Source organism: Corvus cornix, chromosome 2 (assembly GCF_000738735.6).
Source record: "Corvus cornix cornix isolate S_Up_H32 chromosome 2, ASM73873v5, whole genome shotgun sequence".
In the NCBI taxonomy this organism is placed as follows: Eukaryota; Metazoa; Chordata; class Aves; order Passeriformes; family Corvidae; genus Corvus; species Corvus cornix.
This window is the reverse complement of record NC_046333.1, coordinates 32,300,210-32,327,700: the sequence shown is the minus strand read 5'-3', so window position 1 is coordinate 32,327,700 and position 27,491 is coordinate 32,300,210. Positions and strand designations below refer to the sequence as shown.

The 27,491-nt window shown below is 39.8% G+C and overlaps 1 protein-coding gene across 6 annotated transcripts; it reads right to left on the bottom strand.

Moving 5' to 3' along the window:
- Positions 1 to 4,049: 4,049 nt before the first annotated feature.
- Positions 4,050 to 27,270, bottom strand: HERPUD2 (HERPUD family member 2). Of its 6 annotated transcripts, XM_010398726.3 has the most exons (9): positions 26,815 to 27,270; positions 18,891 to 18,968; positions 15,369 to 15,482; positions 13,211 to 13,368; positions 8,221 to 8,307; positions 7,432 to 7,554; positions 6,807 to 7,130; positions 5,496 to 5,610; positions 4,050 to 5,173 (listed from the first exon to the last, which is right to left on the bottom strand). In XM_010398726.3, exons 1-9 carry the CDS (start codon positions 26,959 to 26,961, stop codon positions 5,012 to 5,014), a joined length of 1,308 nt encoding a protein of 435 aa, XP_010397028.1. In that variant the 5' UTR covers positions 26,962 to 27,270; the 3' UTR covers positions 4,050 to 5,011. The 6 variants fall into 6 exon arrangements, with proteins under 6 accessions (XP_010397028.1, XP_019141219.1, XP_019141218.1 ...); XM_019285674.2 differs by lacking the exon at positions 15,369 to 15,482; XM_019285673.2 differs by lacking the exon at positions 18,891 to 18,968.
- Between the last annotated feature and the right edge of the window lie 221 nt (positions 27,271 to 27,491).

The following is a 27,491-nucleotide window of genomic DNA, read 5'->3' as shown; positions in this document are numbered from 1 at the left end:
CATCCATCAGCATCGCTGACACGCATTAAGGGAAAAAAAAATATATATTTATTGTTATACAGCAACATTTCCTCATGTTTAAACAAACTCTAAAACAAGGACAAACTAAACTTGATAGAGGAGAAAAATTGTCTTGGTAAAGAAGTGGAAATGCTGCTTATGTACCATGGGAATTCTCTCACTGGGCACTGTGCTTGCCTCTGCACATACAAAAGAAGTCAGCCAGTCCTAGCCTCTTTATGGACAGTTCCTTCAAGTCCCGGATGTGCTTCTCTCCTCTCCAATCAATGCTACTGGGTTGATTGTCCTGTAAATAAGTCTAAACTGCTAAGCATTCACATTAGTCACCTGGTTTCCTTCCAAAGCAAGAGCTTGCACAGACAGCTGCAAGTGAATAAATCCAGCCAAGAGGAAGAAGCTGCAGCTGAAAAGGTACTCCAGATCTAGCGTTCTTGCAGAGCCACCAGCATGCAGAATGGCCAAATGTTCTTCTTGGGGGGGTGGGAAACATGATGGAACCTTGTATTATCTTCTTAGTTGGACAAGCAGCAGCTTTGAAACAAACAAAGGCTGTGAGTGATGAAGTAAATCATTCCCAGTTTGCATCATCCCACCTGTACCAACAAACACTGGAATCTGACAGAAGAGTACCTCACCTACAGGAATAGCCACACTGGCATTAATCCCCTTAACTTGAATGCCAGCAGCATCAAAGCTTTCCCATCACACCCTGGAGGCTTTGGCAGCTGGCTGGCACCAAACTTACTTACACCTTACTAACAAAGGTGCACCCAGCTGGGTGTTGGGTCCGCAACATCCCACCTAAACACATCCAAAAATAGGTCAGAGTCCACACTCACTGGGGTAAATTCTGGACTGCTTCCTGTCAACAGCAAAGGCTGCTAAAAATGAACTACACTAGAAAACTTTCAGTAAGTTCAGGAAACAAGCAGCAGAAAAATTACTTATCACACCATCTGATGGAAGCATCAGTCATTTTGCATCAGCTGTTAAGATTACAAACATCTCCCACAATGGTTTGGGTTTTCTTCCTTCTGCTGCAGCAATAGTAAGGTAGTAATGTCTCAGATGGAAGCAAACTCTTCCTGGAGTATCAGATGGTAACTTCTCTATGAGTCACCTGAATTCAAGGGCAACAGGGAGCAACTGGAAAGCCAGTTCTGCCTCTCAATGTCTCCAAACCAAACAGTAGCATGAGGAAGAGATTGCAAGCTCACAACAGGAGAAAAAGGATCCCTTTGTCCACTATTTTGTACCCAAGAACTCTGCAGTTTGACTTTATGTTACATTTGTGTCCTAGTTTCAGCTAGCATAGAATTAATTTTCTTCTTAGTAGCCAGAAATAAGAAGTACTGTGTTTTGGATTCAGTGTGAGAACAATACTGATAACACACTGATGTTTCGGTTGTTGCAGAGCAGTGCTTACCCTAAATCAAGGTCTGTTTTCCATGCTCTGCCTGGGAGCAGGTACACAAGAGCCAGTGAGGGAGCATGGCTAAGATAGTTGACCCAAACTGGCCAAAGGGAGATTCCAAGCAGAGTATCATGCCCAGTTTATAAACTGGGGGAAGCTATCCCAAATGGTGCCATGTGCAGCTCAGGGACAGGCTGGGCATTCGTCAGCTGGTGGTGAGCAACTGTATTGTGCATCATTTTTCTTGGGCTTTCTCTCTACCCTTTCTACCACAATTACTAGTACTAACATTATATTTGAATTTATCTCAACTATTAGACTGTTCTTACCTCACCCTGAATTTTACTTTTTTTCCTGATTCTCCTCTCCATTCCATGAGGGAGGGGAGAAAGGGAGAAGGGAACAAGCAGCTGCATGGTACTTAGTTGCCAGCTGGGGTTAAATCATGATGTGTTGAGCCAACAGTGGCATTGCTAAAGTCAATGTAAGCAGGGCTTGAGAAGTCAGTGCACATGTATGTATGGATACATATCAGTTCCAAAGTGTTTTTCAAAGCACAATAGTAAGAAATCATGCAAAGGAATAGCTGTGTGTTGCTCTTTTCATACATCTGCTCCATCAGCACTGCTGATCTACTCTGTCTCTTCACAGCAAGAAGTATTATGGATGGAATGTGCTTCACTTGTGTCTGTTTCTGATGCATCTCTAACACACCATGAAGGTATTGCACATGCTGGCACAGACTCGCTGTTAACCTACATTTAGGGAAACCTAAATGCATCTGTCATTTCAGGTCTTCCTGCAAGGTAAAGGAAAGAATTAATCACTTTTTCTATATTCAAAGTTGTAAAAGTGGGTGATGTACAGGTCAATTGAGGCACATCCTATGGTGCTTTAATCTCATGACTTTTGTTACTTTTTGTGCCAGATTTACTACAGTTCTGCATCTAGCTTTGCCTAGAACCAAGTACTATGTAACTGTGTTGTGGTTTATGCTATTGAACAGCTTCTACAAGGATACACTAAGAAAAAGCAACTATTTTCCTAGGGTTTTAATTTCTCTCCCATCATCACCTGTTATACTTCATATGCTGTTCAATTCTATACTCAAATTGCTCAGAAACACATACAACAAAGACCTCATCTAACTAATTTTCAACAAGTTTTCCTTTTCTAAAAAGGGCACCTTTCTTACCTCAATCTGCTTTTCAATGCTTGCTTTGTATTTACTCATGATCACAACTTTATCTTATTTTTGCTTCCACCAGTAGCTTTCCTCTGCCTCCAATTCTTTGGTAATGCTTCCTATCTCATTGTTATTTCTCACTCACTTTCCTCAGTAACCATATTTTGCTTTTCCTTTCCTGTATCTTGGTAAGTTGTGGAAGCTGGGAGATTTGATCACCTTAAGACAATCTTATGGAAGTGTGGCCTCTGTGATGCATTGCTCCAGCTCTGTGTTCTGGTTAAAGCTCTCAGAACATCTCCCTCAACATCCAACCAACTGCCAGGATCTCCCATTTCACTATTTCAACCTTGTGAAACCTGTCAACAAGTGCATCCTTGTCTGAATACAAACAAGTAGTGGCAATTCCACACTTTTTAACAAAACCAGAGCTAACAGCATTAAGAGCAGATTTCTTAATCCAGTCTGCTAACAGCAGAGAGCTGCCACTAACTGCTTCCTACAGCATGGAAAACAAACAAACCTTAACATAGGTAAGAAGCAACAAATGGCTGTTGATAGCTGGATACTGGCAGGTCATAACTGTATAGCTTACAGGTATGCTAATGCAAGGACAAAAGGAAAAATGGTAAAAGAAAAACTTTGGTAGAAGTGAGAGGTAGAACACACAGGTCAAACAGGTGAAACTTCTTCAATGTATTCCAGAAATAAGGCCTATGACATCCGAGACTGCCACTTGTGACACTCCTTTAAAAATGTAAGTTTTTGTAGCAGCTCTTAAATATTAGTCAACTAATATCCATCCACCAAACTAAAAAGGTAACATTTCATGGACAAGGTCTACAAGAACCTAAACTGAGAGCAGCTTCCCATAGTAAAAATAGGAAGAAAACACCGTAATTAAACATGACTTAATCATCACTGCTGCCTATACAGCAAATAATTGATGTTTTTAAGACTTAGATTTCTATTTTTCCTCTGACAAACTTGTAGATTAGAAATATTTTGTAACTCAAAAAAGATTCTGTTTAACTTAAGACACCTCAAAAATGTTCAAATTTATTTTTTCCAATTGAGTCATCTCTCAGTGAGGCCTAGAAATCTTTACAGATGTTTCAGAGCTTAAAACTTAAAAGGTTCTCTTTGGGTTTAAAACTTTGCTGCACAGCAGTTTAACATAACCAAGCAAAAAATAAATCCCTACCTATCACTCAGACTATTCAAGAGCTTTGCCCTGTACTTGGAAATTAAAGTCAAATAGGCTTTCCTTTGGTAGCAGAGCAAGAGAATCTTTGCACACATTTTTAAGTTAAAGAGCACGCAATGACCTCAGAATTAAGAACAAAACCAAATGTAACTTCTTGACTAGGATTAAGATCTAAAGAAAGCAACCAAAAACCTGACACAGCACTGCGCTACTCCATGATATAGCACTTTCTTTTTCTCAGTTTTAATTAGGTTAATTAAGTTAAAGAATACAGATAAGTCTGTTGTGAGATCACACTCGTAACTGTACAGACACTGCTACAAACACATCACTTTAGTCAATGTCAGTAATGCCACCATGATAACTTTATTACACTCTCAAATTAATCATATCCTCATCCTTAATGAGGCACAGTTTAGCCATTTGCATTCAAATATGCATATAAACATCCAAAAGAGTTACCATAACAGTTTTTATTAAAAAACCTAATGTACATGTTTTGCCCCAGCGCAGCTATATTTTCCTTAAAAAGTACTGTATGTATCAAACATTTAAGGTTTATCCCATCACTGCCATTTATCTTTGAAGAGCTGTCAAATACCTCCAACTTTAATAAATGTCAGTACAGTCTCAAGAAAAAGCTCTCAGGTTTTTTTTACCAAGAAGCTTACTATTTCCTGACATGAAGACAACATGCCATTAACAAGTAATCCCTGTGTTTACTGCATTCTCTCAGGAATAAGTTCCAAATCCCATGTGAGAATTCATACCCTGCCTCAAACTAACACAAGATACATTATTCAAATAAATGGAGGGCATTTGGAAAGATCTGTCAACATTCGTATTTTTAACAGCTCTTTAAAGAGGTAATGGTGCAGATTACGTTCAAGCTCTTTGCCTCAGTGTAACACACATTTGAAATTAAAACAAAACATGGAAGACCAGTATCTTTACATTTTATTCTTCAGAAAAAGAAGAATCTTAAAGAAAGCATGTAGTAGTCCACTTGTGCTTAAAATATTCAATGCATGAGAAAGCCAAAAGAAAAAAATACACATTTTTGTACACCATGATCAAAAAGATAACATTATAAATTTTCAGAAATTGCACTGTATTTAGAACACACTCTGCTCCACTTCTATGTATGGCTACTGAGGCTGCCTGACACAGTTCCTTTTCCACTTTAGTTGCCAACCTGTGGAGGCCCTTCAGGAATCAGTGATGTGAAGAAGGTTGTGATAAAGGACCAAGCAGAAGCCATGAATCCAGGCTGCTGCTCTGTATTGCCATCTTCACCTGCATCTTCTCCGTTGTCTTCATCAATCCCATCATCCATAAGTCGCTCCTTTAAAAACAGAAATTGAAGCAATTCAACTGCTTCTTTTCAGAATTCTGACATAAGGTAACCAGCAGCATCTTCCTACATTAAGTGACTTCTCTCAGAACAACCTCCTGAAGTAACTAGCATGAAGAAAGTCTGTGATTGAAGTAGAGAATCAGTAATTGTCAGACTGGAGAAATACAGAATTTAAGCAGCAGGACAATGCTGAAAGCTTTCTGGTTAAACCAACTCCATTTCACAAAAGTTGACTTTCTGTCCAGGCACTACAGCATACTTTACAATATGATACATCGGAGTCTCAAAAGACATGTCTGCCCTTACTCACCATCTCTTCAAGATCAGGATTATTTGCATGTTGCCCATCACGGTTCACTTCTGCATTATTGGCTGCCTGTTGTTGGCCTCCCTCTTGCCTAAAGGGAAACCATCCAGCTTGGTGTCTATGTAAGAAAGCGGAACAGATGAAAACCTCTCTTTTGAAAGGAACAAAAAAGATTTTTTCTTCTACAGCTAACTACTGCAGCAAATTCTGTAAGTACTTTCAAAGGAAGGAAGTTACATCTATTTTTCTGTAATTCATCCTTCTAGATTGAATGGCTACTCTCCAATGTCTGCATTAAGGTCTTGCTGTTCACAGCCCTCAGTTCCAGAAGACTAATAATGTACCATGATTAGGTGATTAAATAAGTAGAATACTTTTTATGGGTTTCCTCCCCATTTTTAATACTGAAGTTAAATACATTTTCAAAGGCAGCCTTAATTTTCTTAGTTTAAATTCGATTTTCCATGGAAAAAAGGAATTTAAATTTCAGCTAATGCTTGAACCACATCACCACTGTAAATTAAATAAGCCTCTCCTACATTTCCAAGGGTCTATATTCTGATTTCAACTACCCTACCGGTATGAAAGAACAGTCCTAGTTAGGACTGAGACTACATTGTAAGGAAACTCTCAGTGAATGAGATGAGTCCAAAACATCAAGCATTACTGCTGTTTTCCACTTCTATTTACATCACTAAGGTATCTTCATATCTGAAAGGAAGTGATGACAACAGTACTGGTATTTCTCAACTAAATACAGAACGTGCTTAGGTCTTTACGACGTGCAGTTAAAAAATTTTTACATCTCTGTAATTCTACCGGACCTCGTGCCCACCATTATAGTACCACTACCTTAACTCTGCCTAACAAAATTTACTGCACACAGCCCATAAGTTATTTTGGAAATATACATGAGCTTAGCTCTGCAATTTCATATCCAAGCAGTAAGTTTATGTTTATGCAAGTATATGCTTGACCTATATGAATCTCCCTGCCCTCACTCCCGCCTTCTAAATTTTCATCCCAAAATGCTACATTTCAACAATACTGATCTATTAATATCACCAATATGTAAGAACATTGTGTTTCAGGTATAAGTGGTATCCAACTTACTGTAAAAACATTTTGATAATTACCTTTCTTCACATCTGTTTCTCTACTTGTTTATATTAATTTTTTTAACAGACACACCCTACTGCAAAGGGGCAGTGTGTAAATTTTTGCACATGGATAGTTTTTAATTTTAAATGGAATAAACATTAGCACCACACTCCACATCTCAGATCTGCAGCTATACACAACTGTTGTACTCACAAATAAACCAGCAGCATGGCTCCCATTACCATGACAAACCGACTGAAAGAAGAATAGAAGTATACAATGCTCAGAAGAATTGCTGCTCTAGAGAACGTGTACATCCAGTCCAGCCAGTCCCGGTTGAAGTCCTCTTCATTCACTACTGGGCCACCCTGTGCATTCATCTGAACATTTTGATTTACAGGCCTGTTCTCCTGGACGGCTACATTTGGCACTGCTGCAGGCTCATTTGCACGAGCATGTTCTGAATTTACAGCCTGGGCAACTGCAGATCTCGCTGGCTCAGTGCTGGAAGTCACTTGGGCTGAAACAGCAGCTTGGCTAAAAATTTAAACATAAACTCGGTTTGTCAAAAAGACATGCACCATAATTACTAAGCCTGTCTTCTTTGCTACAGTTTCAGATTCAATATATGTCAAAACAAACTGCATTTTCCCTTAGATTTTTACTTACTAAGACATTAATTTAATTCTAATCCAAGAGTGGATTTCATAATTTGCTGGACACAACTAAGTATAAAACAGAGCCAGACAGAATAAACACAGATATTTTGATCCTGAAAAAAACATTTAATATATTCTTTTCACTAGCGTAGCTCAGTATGAAGATAATGTAGACTTACTACTGCATGTAGTACTGACGTACATACATCTGTTGCCACCATATCATCTGTAAGGGACTGAATGCAGGATACATAGAAAATCCAACAGGAACACCTTGGCCTGGAAACTGGTTGCCTATATTGCTAGGAAACGATTTAAAGAAAAATATTCAGCTCTGAATGTGACATTTAAAAGGTGCACTAATATTAAAAAAACATTAAAGGAGTATTTCTCTTCTCGTTTGTTCCCCTAAAACAATGCACTGAAATAACATACAGTGAGATCGTCCAACACATTCAAAAAAAGCACTGCATTTTCATAAAGAAATTAATAAGCAAAGTTATTTCTATAGAAAGAATATTTGGTTTTGTACTTAGTATGTATGTTACTAGCTGCATCTCTGGAACAAAACAATGCTGAAAGTTTTTCAAGACTGTGCTAACTGCAGAAATTCTTCCATAAAATTCCTTTTAAGTTCAGAGAACACCCTTAAAGGTCTACAGGAGCTCTAAAGGGAAAACTTACTATCTTCTATAGCTTCCTTTTAGAAGCAATACCTGAAATACCACTGTGATCAGAGACGTGAAGAAATAACATAAGACAACAAACTAATCTTTCAGATACAGCTTCTGAAGATTGCAACTAAGAACACTGTAAAGGATTATCTTCCCCCCCCTTCAATATTTTGAGCATATGCGATTCTACTCCCTATGGGCTTTTAGCTCCAATTCACATGCAAGAGATAAAACTCCTGTACATAAGTTTTATGTTTGGTTTTGTCTGCTATTAGACTTCTTATCCTCTCTTACCTCCTAGAGCATATAGCATGTTTTGGCAAGATTTCCAACTCTTTCCCAAAAGATTTTGATGTAGTGAACTGTAGTAAACCAGGACATCTTTCAGGACAGCATGAGAGTATAAAGCATGAAGAAAAGTTTATTCAGACTGCAGGTAGCAAAAGCTGAGACTGCTGTAATTGTACTGCAGACTACACCTGTTCCCTAAGTAAGGCACTCCCTGCAAAGATATCACCAAGAGATTTCATTAGTCTACCAGGCATTCAGATATACACGACATGCCCAGAAAGAAAGATGGAAGGAAGACATTAAAACCTTTTTCCATGTTACACATGAATAAATATTTCACTCTAATTCTGGACAATAGCCTGCCATGCAACTCCATGACCTCTGCTAAAACTGTTATGTTTGCATTTAGCCATAACCTGTTTTGACAACAGTTTGGGGGGCGGTGGGGGGAGAATAAAGAAAGCAAAAGTACTTTCCTGATACCAAACACAAACTGAGATAGTCACAGGCATTATTCAAGGTTTGTTTTAAAAATTGAAAGGGTTAACTAGCAGCCCTGCTGATGTATTTATTTATGCATAATTAACATGTTGAAACAGCAATGCCATGAAGCTACTGTTGAAAAACATTAATCATGATTTATAGTTGCAAGCTATAAAAATGTGCTTTTCTATCCCTTGAACTGGCTAACACTTTGAGAGATGAAACTCCTCCAAAATTCATAAAACATTTGACCTCAAAATGTAAAGGTGATTCAAATATTCTACGTGAGTGCCATTAAGTACTGTGCTGAGACAAACCACGGAGCAGAGTCTCAATTTCAAGAAGGCAGAGTGTCAGATGGGGTTCTGAACAGGCAGGATCACCCACTTCTACCTCAGTCACCAAAAAGCAGTCCTACCCAACTTGCCTGAGCAAGTTCTGAAGGAATTCACCACTTCCTTTTCTCATCAGATACAGATTTCAGGGTTCTTCTTTGTAACTGCTACGTTGAGCTCAAAAAAATTTTAGCCTAAGAGGCTAACAGCTTGCCCTCACAGATACATCTTTTAGAAATATTACCAGATTTGAGCCTCTTCTTTCTTTCAAACTCTTTCAAAAGCTGCTTTCTTGATGCCTTAAAGCTTAACAGTAGATTAAGTAGCCAGTCAAACAAGACAAACCACAGAAGTTCAGTTACGGCATATTCTTTTCTCACATTCAAATATTGTGGTGGGTTTTTAATTTTTTTTTCCAAATAGCTTTTCTAGAAGACGTGACTTTTTGAGAAGCAAGACTTAGTTTTTCAAGACCTGACTCCATTAATCAAGCAAAAGTAGACTGGCTTACAACTGGCTTCTGGCTTAGAATGCCAACTAGTACAGCAGTGTTTTGTTTGCTCATCAAAAATCCAAATGAGGCAGATGTTGTCAATTATACAGCTACTACAGTTGCCAGGATATTAAGTTAACTTACGAAATTCAGAAACAACTCTTAACAGTGTATCAATGTATTTCAGTGAGAAGAACCCCCCCCCAAAGGAAGAGGATCTTCTCAGCAAAGCAAGGCAGCTTGTTGTTCAAGGAAAAAGGAAAGTAGCACATACTTTCTCCTCATCTTTTTCCAAAAAGAGGAGAAAGAGGTAGGAAGTAGACTATTTCAAAAGAATGGCAGCAACAGCATGAGAACAAAGAAGCAAACAGGATCTGTACAGGCATTCCAAGACTGGAGAACAAAGCAGAGCAGACAATAGAAGAACAGCTGGATAAGCCAGGAAACAGTTCACATGGTAGAGGTAGCTTCAGAATATTCTGAAAAGACACATAGTGCTCCTCAGGATGGCAAAAAAAGCTCAAAATTACTTCTTTTGGACTACAGAAGACATCCAAATGAACTAACCAGCACTGAATTTGAGGGTAAGGTTATCACGAAGATACTGCTCATCACCAGTGAAAAAACAAGACTTTTTATTCGGACTTAAAAGCTCATTCTCTGTCAGCTGCCTGATTAACAATAACTGCATTTGTTTAACCTTGACCCACAAACATCTCATTTATGGCTCATCTCATATGAGCCATGCACATCAACTTCAGGTGATATTGCAGTATCCTCTGCTATGCTATTTGCTACTTTGAAGACAATACAGTGAGCAAAGGTGACTGATGCAGCAAGGTATTTATGTGCTAGGATATATTGCATGCTGTCAGTATGTCATTTTGTTATTTGCTTTCAAACATTACTGTGTGCACAATATGAAATCATTTCATTAGATGGGCCACCCACACTTGACAAATTATTTCACTGCCTTGATGTTTCTTGTCTGTTTACTGCTTCCAAGTGCTCTCCAATCTGAAATGCAAACCCTGTCAGGGCTGAGCCCGTCTGTTCTGTTTGTACCTGCACAGCACAGCAGAGGCCCTGATCCTCAACAAAGTCCACGGGAGCAGACAATGCTGTGCTTGCTCCCTACAGCTGAAGACTAACTTGGCAGATACATAAGCTACTTGCCCAGTCCCACCTCAAGTTTAGATTTTTTGAAAACAGCATTTGCAAAAGCCCAAATGCAACAAAGTTAATTTTTTTCCCCATAATACTTCAACAATCTGAACTAAATGCCGTTTTCCCAAAGTACGTTCAACTCTCACATTGCAGCTTTAAGCCAGGAGCTGAAAAAACATCAAAACTGTAATTTAATCATCCAACATTCACATTGCTTATTTGTACAAATCAACCAAGTATTGCAAAATGCCCAAGGAAACTGACCCTCACACAAATTTTCAAATACCTGGAGATCTTTCCCCATCAGTAGTGCTTACAGTTAATCATGCAGCTAGAATAAAAAGTGTTTGGTCATGGAAATATAAGAAAAATCAACAAAGTAATACCAGTTTCAACTATGAATCTTCATATTCCTAACAAGTCTTGATCTGCATATAAATTACATTAAAGCTAGATCCCATTGCCCCAAATGATGTTTAAGAGACAACTAAAAGAACAGAGGGCATTTCTTACTGCTGGAATACAAGCAGCAGTGCCCAAAAGCAAAACCGGATGCATCTGAAAAGATTGCTGAAGCTTTAAAAAGTGTTTTTAAAGAAGCAAGCAGGCTCCAGCAGGCACTGGGCACAGATTATTTGGAGTTGAGCAGAGCCAGTACTTAGCAGTCCACAAAGATCTACTTTAAGTTCTGACAGTATTCCATTAAAATACTTTCCAAAATAAAAGGCCTAGGATTATTTAGGGTTTGTTTATTTGGCATTTCTGTTCAGATTAGGAATGCATTCTTGGAAACCTCCAGTCACTTCCTCTAACTACAGTTCTGTTTGCACCACAGAATGCTCTTGGATCACCATCTGGATTCCTTTTGGATTACACAAAATTGAAATATGTGATTTGGGTGCACTGCTAATGCACCTTAGCCACAAGCAGGACCCTATTCCAGGCAACCAAGATAAAGATTGTCCAAGTAAGACTGAAACTCCTGAAATATGTACAGGGATGTCAGGCTCTCAGCACTTCTTTCAGTCTACAGATCCACTCCTCTCAATCCACATTACATGCTAGACATAGCATGTCACAGACTTAGTATTTTTAACTTACTTTTAAGTTATTCTTTCTTTCCAAGCAGCAATGTCTCCCAAACTGACACAAATTAATTCAGCCCAAAGACTTAATAGTGGTTCTGTTGCCTTTTTGAAGTCCACAGCCTATTCAGTTCACCACACTTGACAAAAACTCACTCAGAATATGTCTATGTGAAAAGCTAATTAGAAAAACATTAAAACTTTTTACAGATTATTCATTTACACAACACATAGTAAATTGCTTCTGGAATTAATCTACATTACACCAATAGCAGTCTTGACAGTCAACCTGGTCTCACCTAGCTCTGTCAGAAAGGCAAGTATGACCACTTCTGTGAAGATGCATTTGGTCACAATAAGTGCTCCACCCACTCCAAAGGCAATCTCTTCCCAGCAGACAGTATATTTCAGACAATAGAAAAAAATTTCAACAAATTCAAGATGAAAACTAGCAAGAGTAGTAAAGTCTAAGTTAACTCTAATGAGAGCATGTAAATTAAACTGAAACTTAATAAACTTTCAACAGCTCTTGCCATCTGTTTTCTCTGCAGCAACAGAAGCAATGTTACTGTTAGCACATTCATACCTTAGGGTTTTCTGTGTCAACATTCTCCAAATTAGGTTTCTAGAATCTGTACAGTACTGGGAGAACACCTTGTCAGAAAGAAAACCCGAAAGTGCTCCCTGAGGAAACGACAGCTATCATCTCAGAACACCATCCTCCTGTTGTCCCCTTGGAAGAAGCTACTACTACTACTAACAATAAAAACAACATGTTTAAGCAATTTCAAAGGTCACATGGGTTAAACTCCCTAAAACCGCTCTTTAAGCACAAAAAAAAAGACAGAATTTTAATAGCTATGTAATAACACATCTGATCTAGAAATGTAAACTGGTTACCTTTCATTGGTATGTATGAGAATCCCTAAACATTCTGTTGTAGATACACAAGCACTACATGTACTCAAAACACCTGCATACCATTTCTACAGTTGAATCCCATATGGAGAAATGAGGAATTACATCTCTTATGTATCAAAAACTAAAAACCATCATATTCTGATAAGAATTTAGTGTTGACTATTAAAACAAAGGACAGAAAAGACAACCAGAAACAATAATTCTACCAGTTACATTACTAAATACATCCACTAGACATATTAAAACTGTACTGGTTCAAGAAGGCTGAGGGCAGAGCATAAAGAAAAATAAACAAAAACAGCCTGAAAGGGAGCACCAAGAGCACTTCCTCTTTGACTGACTCCTGGCTAAAACCACTAGTTTTCATGTGAAAACTTTTCTAATGTGACTTATGCTTCAAGGTGAACTAGACAAATCATTTTGCAGACTGAGAGAAACGTAATTGCAACTGAACATTTAAAGCACTTTAAAGAGCATCAAAGAGCGAGGATTCCCTCAGTCTCACTTACCCTTGCATTAAATAAGGGAACTGGTGGCTTGGTGTGGAGTTGCTGTGTGCTTGTGGAAGATTACGATGCCTCACTCCATCTGCACTAGTGTTCAAAGACGTAGAAGAAGCTTCTTGGTTTGTGGGTGAGGCAGCAGTTGATCCAGAACGGTCTGAATTCTTAAAAATAAATAAAATTGAGGTTGTGGATCTTTTGCCACAGCTTTAAGATTTACTACTGTGTCTTAAAAAAACTACTTGCTTTAATGTTTTGTCGTAAGTTTTATTAAGAATGTAAACACTGGGTAAGTCTTCTGTGGTTTTATTGGTTCTGGCAAGCCTTAGTAAAAACGGAAATTCAAAATTGCACTCAGGTGCATGGGGGGAAAAAAAGAATTTTCAGGAAGACTCAACACTTGATAGTTTCCAGAGAAAACCACAAGTCACTGAGAATCATAGTTTCAAAAAGCTGAAGCAAACTAAAACTTAATTGAAAGAATATTTAACAGGAATGAAAATTCTACTGGCTATCGTTAACAGAACTACAACCTCAGGATATGACTACCTTCAACAGTGACAACAGTGCCTGCAGTGGCTTAAAATACCATTCCTCTATCCTTATCTTTAGTTACCCCTTCTACTCTTCACTTCTTCACTGTGCCAGCTGCCCAATCCAAATTCCTGTGCTCACCACTGGAAGGGGGCTACCAACAGGAATGGGGAAACAGATAGGAAGTACTTAGGCTCCCAGGAACACACCTGAAAGTAGTGTCAGACCTTCAATACCTGGCTTCTAAACTGTCACCATAACAAGATTACAATGGGGCCATTGAGATGCATTACTTCAGTCTTAATAAATCCCCAAATCCTGTTGCTAAGAATTACTGTAATGTTAACTCAGTAGAAAATCCTCATTAACTTTGACAACTCAGGAAGTGAGGAGGCGGAATTACTTAAGACATCCATATCACATTTGCCCTACAAAGAAAACAAGAAAAATTTACCACTAGACAGTGAGGGTCGGAGGGGAATAAAAATAAAAAATAAATAGAAGGACAAAGGCCATTCAAACTTTGAGTTAAGCTTGTTTCTTCCAAAGTATTATGAACTTAGCACTTTGCATACTGTGCACTTTAAGCAGTCATTAATACAGTCACTCAAATACAACATTACAACTGATATACACACCAATAAAACACTTGGCAAGGAGGCCACCTGTGTCCTGCTTGCAGAGATATAAACACAGACTTTGAAAAGATGCTGCAGCCAGACCCCTCTACCATTGCTTAAACTGCTCATGTTTCTGACTGTCACACAGAAGCCTGACACCTATCAACAGCAGAATGAAGACAGCTCAAAAGAGCATTGCCCATAGACTGACAATCCACACACCTCAGATGAAAAGTACCTCCAGTGGTATTGCATATATATCCCTTTCTGACTAACCTTCAAGGGTTGCTTAGTGATACTGCCAACTCTGGAAAAGGCCAAGAATTACAGTAATGACTACCAAGTCCTCAACAGAAACATAACTGCTTTTAAAATGCAATACCACCAAAGACCATCATCATATTTGGAGGGTGTGAAGAGGGGAAGGCTCAAAACACCATAAACAAACATGTTCTGTTAACAATTTAACTAATAAAAGTGTTAAGAACATTTCCTACTTTTCACTGTCTTACAGACGCTATGACTACCTTGAAGTTCATACATAAATACCGGCCAATTCCTGTCAAACAGAAAAAACCCTGGCCAAGTTCCACCTGTATCTCATGACAACAGCAATATTTTGACTGGTCTCTCTTAAATTTTCACAGAACAATTCTCAACTTAGTTTTTTTCAAGTTCTGAATGCACTGTTCAATTTCTGCCAAAGATACAGGGATATGAAGAGAAAGGAGAGTGTACTTTTCAATACAGTGTTAAAAAGAAAGAATAGCTTAGAAAAAGTAGTGCTTTATCATCTAATAAACACAACTGTATTACAATTTGAAAAAAGGTAATCTTTGTTTAAATAAAAGGACACCCTTAAATAATCAAGTCTAATTGTACAAATTCATATGGCATGCTCTACTTTAAACACACTATTTTACAGACAAATATAAAAAGTTAAAAGAGAAATTAATGGCAAGTTTCCTTAGCATAGAAGGAATTTATGTCCTGTGTATGAAAAAACTCACTGAGCTACTGCTGGAGGTTGAAGCTCCATGACCTTCTCTACTGGTGCTGGGTTTTGGAGAACTTGGGGGTGTCCGAGATGTACAAACCAGATGAACCATATGATATTCATCTTGCTAAAAATTAAAGAAATTGAAGAGCTAAAGCAACAATATTGGAGAAACAAGTAAAAATAGTCTTTAAAAATTCAAAGTTGTAAATGCTAAAGAAACATTATACAAAACAGAGAGACCAAAAAGCAACACTTGAGCCTAGCACAAGAGAATCCTACCGTTTCACAACTAATTAATGTCTTCTTAGAAGCTGTCCACAGTAACACATGGAACATTGACTTTAACCCAGTTTTCCCTAAAACAGCAGTATAGCAGAACCAGTGGAAGAACCCCAGGAGAAACATGAAGAAGTGTATAACAAGCTTTAACTTTTACTTTGGAAAAATCTCAAATCTTTTACAGAGCTCAGTTTCCCTAAAGTTAGGAATGCTTACATTTGCACTGAGATCTATGAAGAGTGTTATTCAATAGAGATATCAGGGTACATGAAAAACGTAGGCGCTGGAATTCCACAAGCAGACAAAGATAAGAACAATGTGCCAGCCATTGCATTCACCTTGCTCCGGGTCTACGCTTGGCTCAAGCCTAACCTGCAGACACCCAACTGAAGGGCCCCTGCAGATATTCCATGCTCAGGGAATGCTATTCAAAGTGCTAGGTGGGGCTAGAGTATTCCTAAATATTTGAAAGTGAGGAAGCAAATGCCTGCCACCAGTTGAAGCCATGTAGCAAGGCCATGCCAATTCTGCAGGAACACACTCACCCCCCCCATCTGGAGGCCATAACTTCAATCTGAAGCTATTTCACTGTACCAAATTAAACCACCCCCTTACATGGCCATAGCAACACAACAGCTATGGCTGCATATTTAAATTGCACACCGCGCCTTCATCAGTAACTAAATTTTAAACAAGAGGAGGAACAGAAACACGCATCTATCCTCTTCTGAAATCAGGATAGTGCAGGCAAGCTGCCATTTTTAATGAGATGACATTCAGAAATGCTGCATTTGGAGGGGGTTTTTTAAACTATATATAAACGTGCTATAACAGCCATTTAACCATTTTTAAGGTTTTGATCTTTAGGAATAGAGAAAACTATATAAATGCTTTTATACGCCACTGTGCATTACTGCTAGCATAGCCAACACACACCCACAGTCATTTAAACTTCTCCCCATGTACTGGTCCCTAACCCCAAGCACAGCCTCACTGCTACATTAAGTGTAATTTCTGACCACTCAGTGATAGCAAGGATCAGAAAGCACTGAACATAGGTGATTAGCACTTTGACCATGTCAAAAGCCTTTAACCTAACTAATCACCTTCTTCCTAGGTAAGAATTTATGCCCCTGGGAAAGGCAAGGGAAGCTAGACATATCAGTTGTTAAGCCTACAGCATACAGCTTTATTAAATGTAACAGTTTATTGTAACATACTTCTATTCATAAGTAATGTGTTGGATATCACTGTGCTAGAAGAGTGCCACAACTTCCAGCCTCGAGGCATCCTGTATCAGTGAAATGACACTGGTCAGTACCAAGGAGCAAGTATCACAAAACTAGACTGAGAGATTTAGTAAGTCCTCAGATAATATTAGGAATTTATAGATAATCCAGAAGGAAGATTTTGGCAGACAATGAGACTGAATTGAAGTTTAATCATACTTTTTTCTAAAAGCTCTCAAAAGCTTTAGGACAAAAAACTCCACTTCTTCCAACACAAATTTCTAACTTTGTGCTTGAGACTGGCATGTTTTCAAATTCACTTAATTTCTTTAACTACAGCCAAGGCCTATAACTACTAAAATGCTTTAAAGCACAGCCCCTATATGGTGAAGGAAAACATTAGTTAGAAAGCTTCTCCTCTAGCACATAAGCAAATTTTGAAACGTTGTTTTCTAAAACCAGTGTGCTTCAAGTAGGCCAAGTGAATTTAAGGAATTCAGATTTCGTTTTGTCCTTAGCAAGCAAAAACTAAGCTTTGAGTAAGTTATATAAGCATTTCCTTGAACTTTTAAGTGGTACAAGGCATACACTGGTTTGCAGTAGTCCAGCTTCAGTTTTCTAGTAAACCTATACACAGTAAACTGCAATCATTTTCTTTGGTAAGAAGTTCAATCCCATTTAATAAAATCTATTTCAGAATAAAGATTATAAAGGAACAGCAGTGTTAGTCTGCTGAAGCAATACTCAAGACTCCTCTGCATCTGTTTCTCCATCCTTAATACTGAAGTTCAGTTGCTCACTTTCACTAAAGCCCCATCCACATTTGGAGATTTTCCTCCACAGAAAGTTTTAAAATGTGACTCACCCACTCTTACAGCATGTACATTGATTTTTACCTCAATACATTACAAAAAAGTATCATTACCAACAGCCAGGAACTGTACTACAGAGTTCATCTATTTCATAGGGTTAAAAACTGTGCAAGGACTTAAGGTATTTCCCCAATAACAGCTATTGATTCATGCTGAGCTGTTTACAAAGAATTTAGACTGCTCAACATAATGCATCGTGTTTTCTGTCACCATCGAAATGGAAACAGAAGTTCTTTATAATCTGCCCTAAATACCTTGTTCTATACGTTATTAAGAACTTTACTAACTTAATGAAGTCCTTATTACTTGGTATCATCAATCCAAACTATTTGAACCAGTTTGAAAACCAAGCGCACATATTCCAGTATTTCCTACGTGAGATACCATGCATATTCAGGATTGGGATTTAAATGCTGACTGAAGAATCCGAAATTAGATTAACTGAGTTATTTGTTCCAACAGGAACCAACAGAAGAAAAAAATGTAAGAAATTAAAAGAGCAAGAACCAACGAAGTTTCAAACATCATCAGGAATGGTTAAGTGCTGACAAATCAAAAACAAGACAACAAACAGCCTTCCCAGGAAATTATTCAGGAATTTAGAATTCTGGTTTTGGATATTAAATATACTACTCTTTGTCTGCTTGCACAAGTGCCATTTTTAAGTTAAGTTCTGGATTTAAGCCTCAATGAGAACTTAAATGATGTCCCAAATCAACACAAATATGTTGTATTATTCCATTTATGTGGCAGTGGTAACCATTCAAAGAAATCAAGGCCAGGTTGGATGGAGCTCTAAGCAATCCAGTCTAGTGGAAGATGCCTGCAGCAGGAGGGTTGGAACTAGATGATCTACAAGGTCCCTTCCAACTGAAATCATTCCATGATTCTATGATACACAACAGATCACTTGCCTGGGACTGAACACAGCCTACTTACTCTCCCACCAACTGGAAACGTGCCTCAATCCACAAGTATCATAATCCTAGACACAAGGCATACTTGAAAATACATTTTTCAGAACATATCAACATTATATGGTTACATCTCTCAATACAACGAGAATTTGAACTTAAACAACACAAATCTAAATTCCTATTTCCCAAAAAAGGGGTTTGATCAAATATTGTATGGTGTTGATATAAAGCTTACTTTTCTGAGAACATCTTTCAGCTGCAGATGATCAGGAAGCAGTCTGCCAGAATACACCAGTCTCTGATCCTTTGTAGACTAGGAGATGGGGACAAAGAAAGGAATTTAGCTTTTTTCCTGCTGTACAGGTATACAGCTGGAGATAACATCTGCAGATGAGAAAATTCCTTATAAGTCCAACCACCAACAGACAGACTTAAAAACATTTCAGAGGCTTCACAAGTCCAACTCACAAATTACTTCTGAAAAAGACTTCTACTATTAAGCACTCAGCAAGAGTGCCATAACATTTAACAACACCTAAGAGTAAATGCTTGTTAAGAAAACTTCCCACTACATTCAAAAATTCCTGTCTTTTAGTGATTTGTTCTTTACCCTGCTCCTGGTCCCAGGCACTTTCTAAAAATATAGATGGAGAAGTGGCTGGGGCAAAGAAAGCAGAATGATGGAATGCCAATTAAAATATTCAGAATAGAACAAATTTTACTCTTTTTCAGTAGGAACTTTCTGTTATTAGTCCTTGCCCCCATCCTCAGACCCCCTGCAGAAAAAAAACCAAAACCAAAAACATCATTGGATAAAACAAGGAGGAAAGCATTAAAAAGCAAGAAGCAGCAAAAGCTTTTTCTTTAAGGTAGGCTTCCAACCTGGGTAAGCTTTTTTCCCTATTCTGACAGTTTCACAGTTTCAAATAATCTAGTATTGCAAACAAAGGTTTTTTATTTTTTAACAAATTATATACTACTCACATGATAGTAACTTTGGACTATTCTACACAATAGAAATACCAACAAAATTATTTTAAAGGAAACTATTTGAGGTACCTATCTACAGTAAGATGTCCAGCATGCTAAAACGAGGAGCTTACTCAATCAAACAAAAGAAAAACATCAACCCCACTCAATTCAGTTTATGCTGTCAAAAAAAAAGTGGTAAATATTCATTAACATGCTGTAACTATGTGAATATATAGCTCCCTTAAAAAAAAAACCTCCCAAATATTCACAACTTTGAAAGAATTTTAAAGAGAATCCAATGGTCACACCAGTTCAGTTTAAGTACTGCTTGCACCCTAAATTAATTCAATAACATTTATCACTTAAAAGTGAGTGCTAACATAAGCAAATGCTAAGTGAAGAAATCTAGCCTAATATCAGTGGAACAAACATGCATGAACTATTTGAAGAATTTCCCCATCATGCAAACAGCAAGTCTTACACCTCTCCTCTTTCTACCCCAGCCTTCTGCTCCCCACTCTGCAGTCTTGTTCACACTAAGACAAATAACTGAGACCCAGATCTCTGTGATCAGAAAAAGCTTTCACAGAAGTTTTGACATTTTTGTTTCTTGCAATAGCCTTCTACAGATCCCAAATAACTTAGCAGAATATAGAAATGTTACCCCAAATAACTTACCAGAATATAGAAATGTTACAAAACTATTGGGGTTTTTTTTAACCTGGAAAAAAAAATGGTCATATCACCAGAACAAAACAGAGATACTCAAAGCAAATAATTCTAATAAGTACTCAGTTGTTGGGGTCTCCTCTCCCCACCGTGTAGCCCTGGCAGAGGGGCCCTGAGGGCACAGACCCGGGGTTTCCCTGCCCCTGCTCAGCCTCGTTCCCATTGGTTGGTTTGTGTTCCCTGCGCGGGCAGAAGGACCCTTGGTCCCGTGACTGGAACAGTTCCTCGGCAGAGCTCCGGCCATGCGGCTGGAGAAATAAACATCTCTGAAACAGCTATCAAGAATCTGTCTGTCCATATATATTTCCTTTCCACGGGACTCCTGGTTTGATATATGCGTGTTGCAGTATCCCCACTGCAACATAATGGTGGAGAATTGTGAGCAGAACGATCCCCGATCCCTAAGCGACTGATTTGTGTGAGTAAACCCTGGAAACTTTGGATTCCTCTTCTTGGTTTTGCTTTGCTATTCCATATCTAAACTGTGGAGGAACCGTGGGAAGACTCTTGGCTCTCAGAGCCGCATATGGACATTTATCTTAAAATGATTCTTGAACAACGATTTGTGAATTTTAGCTTGATTCAAGCTCAAAAAGAACTGAAACACTTCCTGGCATGGTTGTTTAAGAACTTTTTCTATGTTTCTTGGGATTTAATTCTTACCAAGGGCTTTTGGAAAACCGTTTGGACACAGTTAATACTGGAGTCAAAATATATGCCGATGGAAGAATATTTTCGTGAATATTATTTAATTACCGAGACTGTTGAGCAATGTCAGCTGTGTGCTGGCGAAGGGAAGCCTGGCGCAGGGACCGTGCGACCCAGGCCACGTGCACCGAGCGCTCTGCGAGCAGCAGCGAGGCAGTTCCCGCGCGCGGGCGGAGCCACGCGAGCCGCAGTGTCGGTGGCGGAGCGAGGCGCGGCGGGAGCGGCGGGACCCGGCGGTGCCCGCACGGCGCAGCACAGCGCGTGGTGGAGCGAGCCCCGTGAACGCCCGGCCGAGAGGGGCGGCGCGCGGGCGGCGGCGGGCGGCGGTGGAACGGAGCTGCGCCGAACCGAAACGTGCGCTGGAGCAGGGCGCGGGGGAGTCGTCGCTCGGGGCCCGGCCGAGACGTGGGTACAGCACCAGGCAGCGGCAGCGAAGCTGCGACCAGAGGAGGCGACGCACGGAGAACTGAGCAGCGCGGCCCGGCCCGCACAGCCCCGAATGCGACCCCGGAAGAGCGCGCAGGCACCAGCAGCCCCGACAATTCCAACACGGGAGAGACCGAAGGAGAGAGCAAAGACGCAGCGAGACAGAAAACAGCAGCCACTCGGAAAAAGGAAAAGATCATAGTAGCTAAGACCTTAGGGATAGTAAAATGGTATAATGTTAAGCAAAATTATGGTTTTATAACAAGGTGTGACAACCAGCAAGACATATTCGTGCATAGAACTGCTATTAAAAAGAATAACCCTGAAAAATGCATCCCAAGCTTGGGAGATGGAGAGGTGGTGGAATTCAAAATTATACGAGGTAGAAAAGGGTTACAAGCATCGCAGGTCACTGGGCCTGATGGTGTTTCTGTGAAAGGCAGTATATATGCTAAAAGTCGTAGTCATGTTAGACAGTATCTCCATTGTAAACCCCCCCTACAGTCTCCCTTTCCTAATCCCACCTTTCCCTTTTACCCTATGTCCTATTACCCCCAGTGTATTCCCAATCTGTTTTTTCACCCATGGTTTCCCTCACAAAACCATGCTTTTGCCAATTGTTTCCCCAAAAATCCCTTTCCAATGCCGAGTGGGGGATGAAAAGGGGGAGGGAAGAAGTTAAACCCTCTCCTGCCTCAGTTTCCCCACAAAGCATGCTCAGAAAGTCCTGTCTCCCTTCTGTCAGCCCTAAGATGTTTCACAGAATCTGATTGGACATTTAAAGACTCAGGAGGGTGGCTTGTTTTGTTTTGAAACTGTTTCTTGTTATGTTTATCCAGTTGTTTTCATTCTCCTTTTATTAAAATAAAACGGGTGAGGTGTTGGGGTCCCTCCCCCGCCGTGCAGCCCTGGGAGAGGGGCCCTGAGGGCACAGACACGGGGTTTCCCTGCCCCTGCTCAGCCTCGTTCCCATTGGTTGGTTTGTGTTCCCTGCGCGGGCAGAAGGACCCTTGGTCCCGTGACTGGAACAGTTCCTGGGCAGAGCCCCGGCCATGCGGCTGGAGAAATAAACATCTCTGAAACAGCTATCAAGAATCTGTCTGTCCATATATATTTCCTTTCCACGGGGCTCCTGGTTTGGTATATGCATGTTGCAGGATCCCCACTGCAACACTCAGTAAATCTCAAGCTGTACCTTTTTTCCCAAAGCCATACTAGCCATTCATGATTAAATACACTTTTTAAAAAAACACCCTGCCACATACTGTGCAGAACTGTCTATCACTTCCACTTAAGAGTAATTTTCTCTATTCTTCTGCATTTTTCTGTATATTTACTTAGTGGCATAGGACACTATTTTTGTAAGTCTCACAACACAGGGAACTAGTTATTTGCAGCTGAAATTGATAAAATACATTCAGCAACAAGGATGTACTATTTCTATTTACATTTAAAACAACAAGAAATGCCTGACTCACGTCACTAACTTCTTTTGAGCTATACCATTTTGTTGCTCCCTTCAAGCAAGAACAGGCTGCTAGCAGAATGCAAGCCTGCATTTTGTACTTGGGAAAGGCCTCCTTAGAAAAATCAGAATTTCAGCATCAAGATTAAAGAAAACTTTAATTTCCTGTAAATTGGAAACTTGTTGCTTTAGATTGACCAGTGCAGTCAGAAGAAAAATCTTAAGAATCCTTGTTTCTGGGCCCTGAGACTGATTAACTGGAGATTAATAAGAACAGATAAGCACTTAAGCAAAGCACAACAGCAAAAAACCCCTCAAACTCCAAATCTTTAAATCATCATCCAGCATAGCACTAGAATGTTGTTTTGACTGTCTCACTCGTAATGGAGCCTTCTACATGGTCACTTTCAATTCTTCTCTTCAGTACCTCATGAACCAGTCCCTCTTCCACCCCCTCTAATCAAGTATCTTCTCAAACATGATACGAGTAACTTCCAAATATGAATACTTTACAGAGGTGAAACTGCGAGATCAAAATTACCCCTCAAAGCTGACTACATAGCCTTCAGTAATGCATTTCAGCTCCCTACAAAACCACAAAAGAAAAGCTTAAACATATGTTGAGTACTGTTAATCATATTAAGCCAGAGACTTTAATGGGGAAGATGAGGCCTTAAACCCCATATTCCTCCCTTCATAAACTGAACACCTACCTGAGAACTAAAGGATTACCACTTGCAATTTTCAGAGTGAAAGCCTGAAATTCTGAAATGGGCTTGTTGGGTTTTTTTTTTTAAATGCAAATGAAAGAAGAGGGAATAAATGTGGAAACAGAGTAGCTCACATATATGCCAAAGTAAATAGAAAAGGCATTCAACTCATCCTCTGCCAGAGGAAATTTCACTGCCACACCTCCTGCTTCAAGGAACAGCATGCTCACTGCTAGCTGAAACATTAAACTGTGATGGAAAAACACCTCAAACCACATAATTAGAGCAGCCCCATTTTCAGAAGCAAGCATATGGCATCAGAAAAAATTATTCTAGAACCTAAAGTTTAGAGATGGGAGACAGTTCGCAGATCAAAATCAAAAGGTATGTATGCAAAACTAAGAACTCCAGAGCTACTGGTTTGGTTTTTAATCTCCATTTTTCCAGGCAAGACTTCTTGTGCAATGCTTAGTCCAAATTAGCTATGCCCAGCACATTACCAAACGCCAAACTTAATATAGTGTAGCAGTGTCCTTTAGGAACACAGGCAATCTCTGAGCTATACTGTTGCAGCTACCAGACAGGTATTACTTTAGTTCACTAAGCTTCTCTCCCATTCCTCTATAGGAAATAAAAATCCAGACAATGACATGTGGTAGGCAAATGCTAGATGACAGTACTACAGGCAATGAGAAATAGCAGTTTTAAATTACTGTTTATAGGTGTAATCAATGCAGCAGTTAATGCACTGAAGGTAGGATCTGCCACACTGAGACACAGGCTGATTTTACAACAACCTTGAGTTATTTTACGTAAGTATTTCACATTTAGGGACACTATAACTGCAGTACTCTATCTATGAAAACTGGTCAAGTCAGGGAACAAAAGTATTGACGAATGTGAACCTTAGTAAATACTCACACACTAACTGAACATCTTTTTGAACCTATTTAGCTTATTCAAGTACTTACTTTGGAAAGTACATCAACTTTAATAACAACTAAACCAATTTAAATCTGCCTGTATTTGAAATCTGAATGTACTCAGGCCAAGTCATTTACACAAATTAATCTGGAAAAATCACAAACAACACTGCCTCAAGACCTAACTTCTCATTTGGCTGTTCTAACCACCTCACTTTCTGAAGACATACTCCTAATAAATTGTAAATTTAATTAGGACACTTACAGTTACCATCAGTTTACCAGCTAATTTACAGAGGCACATACAAGAATGAGGTTCAAGTCACACAGAAAACTTGAAATATTATGTTCAGCAGTGACAGCAACTGATTTCTGTTTTATACCCTTAGAGAACACTGCAAGGCCTGTATAAAAGTCTCTGTGTTCTGGTGTATTCCCACCACCTTAAAATAGTGTTGTAATAGAAGTTATTTCCAGGACCTATCATATTGAAGGAACAGAGAAATCTTATCAACAAGATTTTAACTGATCTGATTTAAAAGGAAAAAAAAAAAGGGAGAGGGAGGGGAGCTACTAAAAGCAAAAAGACTTACACACATTTGAAAAAAGCAGTAGCACTCAACATCAAAAATATATCAAGCCAAAAATACACTTTTTGAATTTACTATACATAGGAGCCATCCTAATTAATACCTTTCTACTCTCCCATGTTATTAATTTAATTTGAAAGGTCCTATGAAATAAAGATACTGTGTTCAGTTATTAGTTTAACTGCAAGTGCAGTAGATCTAAATTAAATTGGAATTACTGAGATAATTTTCATTGAAGAAACTCCCCATTCTTTAACCCAGCATAAATTTGGGTATCGTGAACTAGTCATTTAATACTGAGAGGCATGTTGAATCTATTTTCATCAGAAGAAAGATGTTTCAGGAAACTGAAATTAACACTATACCACTGTTTAAAGCCTACAGTGCAACATGAAAACCTCTTGTTCATTAAGGTTCTTTCCTTGCAGGAGCTCAATTTAGCAGGATCATTCACAGGATGAGTCAGAAAACTAGTGTTTAAACACAAACTCGTCACTGGAGGAGATTCTAGTGAGGAGGATGAAGCAGCAATCAGCTGGAGTCATATTTTTGTTTTTCACAGCAGATAGGCTCTTTCAGAAGAGAATTACTCACAGTAATAACTACATCCACAAACTCTCAAAACTGTTTAACAGATGTCAATGTACCAGTGACACAGCCCAAGTTGTTGGCTGCTTTTCTTCTTCTTTCTCCAAAAAGCAGAAACCCTTCCTGAGACAAAGCTACTATTTTACTTTCCTCTGTCAAAAAAAAATCAACAACAGTAATTCTTCTATTGAACTAGGTGAAAAATAATTTACAATATAAATGCCACCTTCTTCTGATGTTTTCTAAAGCCTCGTTGTAGGCCCCACATGCTGCTGCAGTTCTCACACAGTTCTCTGGAACAAATTTTTAAATATACCGTTCTGTATGACTGCCATTCTACACATATACAGTATTATCAATTATTGCCTATGCTTTTTCCATAACCTCTTTTTAATTGCCAAATTTAGAACTTAGAGGAATTCAGAAATAAACAGTATTTCCCTCAGGAACAAAAAAGGCTATAGGTATTAAGTTTCAAAATACAAGTTTGTTTAACACCTGACAGCAGAATTTTCAGCACAATCTCAAGAAAAATGGCTTCTCAAAGAAGAAATAATTTTGTAGGTTGTTCAACTACATGTTTCAAATAATATTATGAATAAACATCTATCTGCTCCACACCTCAGTGAATTCCCTAGATCGTGTTAACCTTAAGTATATTGCTTATACTTTAGAACAGACGGAACTCTTAGCCAGAGATGTTAGATTTACAAAAATTAGTCTCAAATTCAGTTAACTGAGATACCTAAATCTCAGTTCCCAAAAAAAGCAAAGTGAAGCATTAGTAAGCATCTTTAGCGATATCGCCTTTCAGGATGCTACACTGCGATCGTCTCACACCATGTATAAGAGCAGCTTCCTATTTGTTACATTGCCAACTTCCCTGAAAGCAGAGGGACGGCCATCGCCTTCATGCAGATCACTCTTCGGCAGCAGGACTCTTGTTTATTTTGCAGCGTTTACGGGAAGTCTTGACCGCCTGTCCCCAAGTCGCCGCAGGGCCAGCCTTACCGACAAGGCGAGAGAAAAGAGCTGGCCAACAACTCACCGGCTTACTGGGGTACACCTTGGAGAGGTGGGACTTCAGCTTGCCCACAGTCCACTCCAGAAAGCAGCTGATGGTCTGGTCGGTGTATTTCTGGTTGGGGGCCTTGATGATGAGGGTCACCGGGTGCTCCACCACGCTCTGGTCCATACTGCCCGCGGAGCCGGCCGGCCCTGCCCCGCTCTCCGTCTCCCCGGGCACACGACGCCGCTCGAACCTTTGGGGGGGCTCCGAGCGGGTTCAGCGGCCGGGGGCGAACTTCCTGGGGGAGCTGGGGGAGCCCATCCCCGTGCTAACGCTCCGGGAACCGCGGCCACGGGGAATCGCACCCTCGTCCCCCACGCCCGCGATGGGAGAAGGAACAGCGCGGCACCCGGAACGCACCCGCCCAAACCAAACCCCTCCACCCGCGGCACCACCTCGGCCTCCGGCCGCCGCCGCCGCGTAAAATGGAGGCCGGAAGCGGCGCCGCCGCTGCCCCCGCCCCCCGCCGCTCCCGCCGAGCGGCACCGGGGGGCGCCCGCGGGCCGGGCAGGCTGCGCGTGACGCCATGGCGGGCGGGGGCTGCGTGGCGCCGCTGCCATTGTGGCCGTGGGCGGCGGCCGCGGTACGAGGTGTGGGTGTTCAGTGGCTGCTCGGGTCGGGGTGTTCATTCACAAGAAGGTCTCAGCGACTGAAAA

Coding starts and splice junctions, on each gene's coding strand:
- HERPUD2 (XM_010398726.3), bottom strand. CDS start 26,961: ATGGACCAGAGCGTGGTGGAGCACCCGGTGACCCTCATCATCAAGGCC. Junction 15,483..18,890: donor TGAAAGATGTTCTCAGAAAA/GTAAGCTTTATA, acceptor TTTAATTTTTAG/CAAGATGAATATCATATGGT. Junction 7,131..7,431: donor CGTCAGTACTACATGCAGTA/GTAAGTCTACAT, acceptor TTAAATTTTTAG/CCAAGCTGCTGTTTCAGCCC.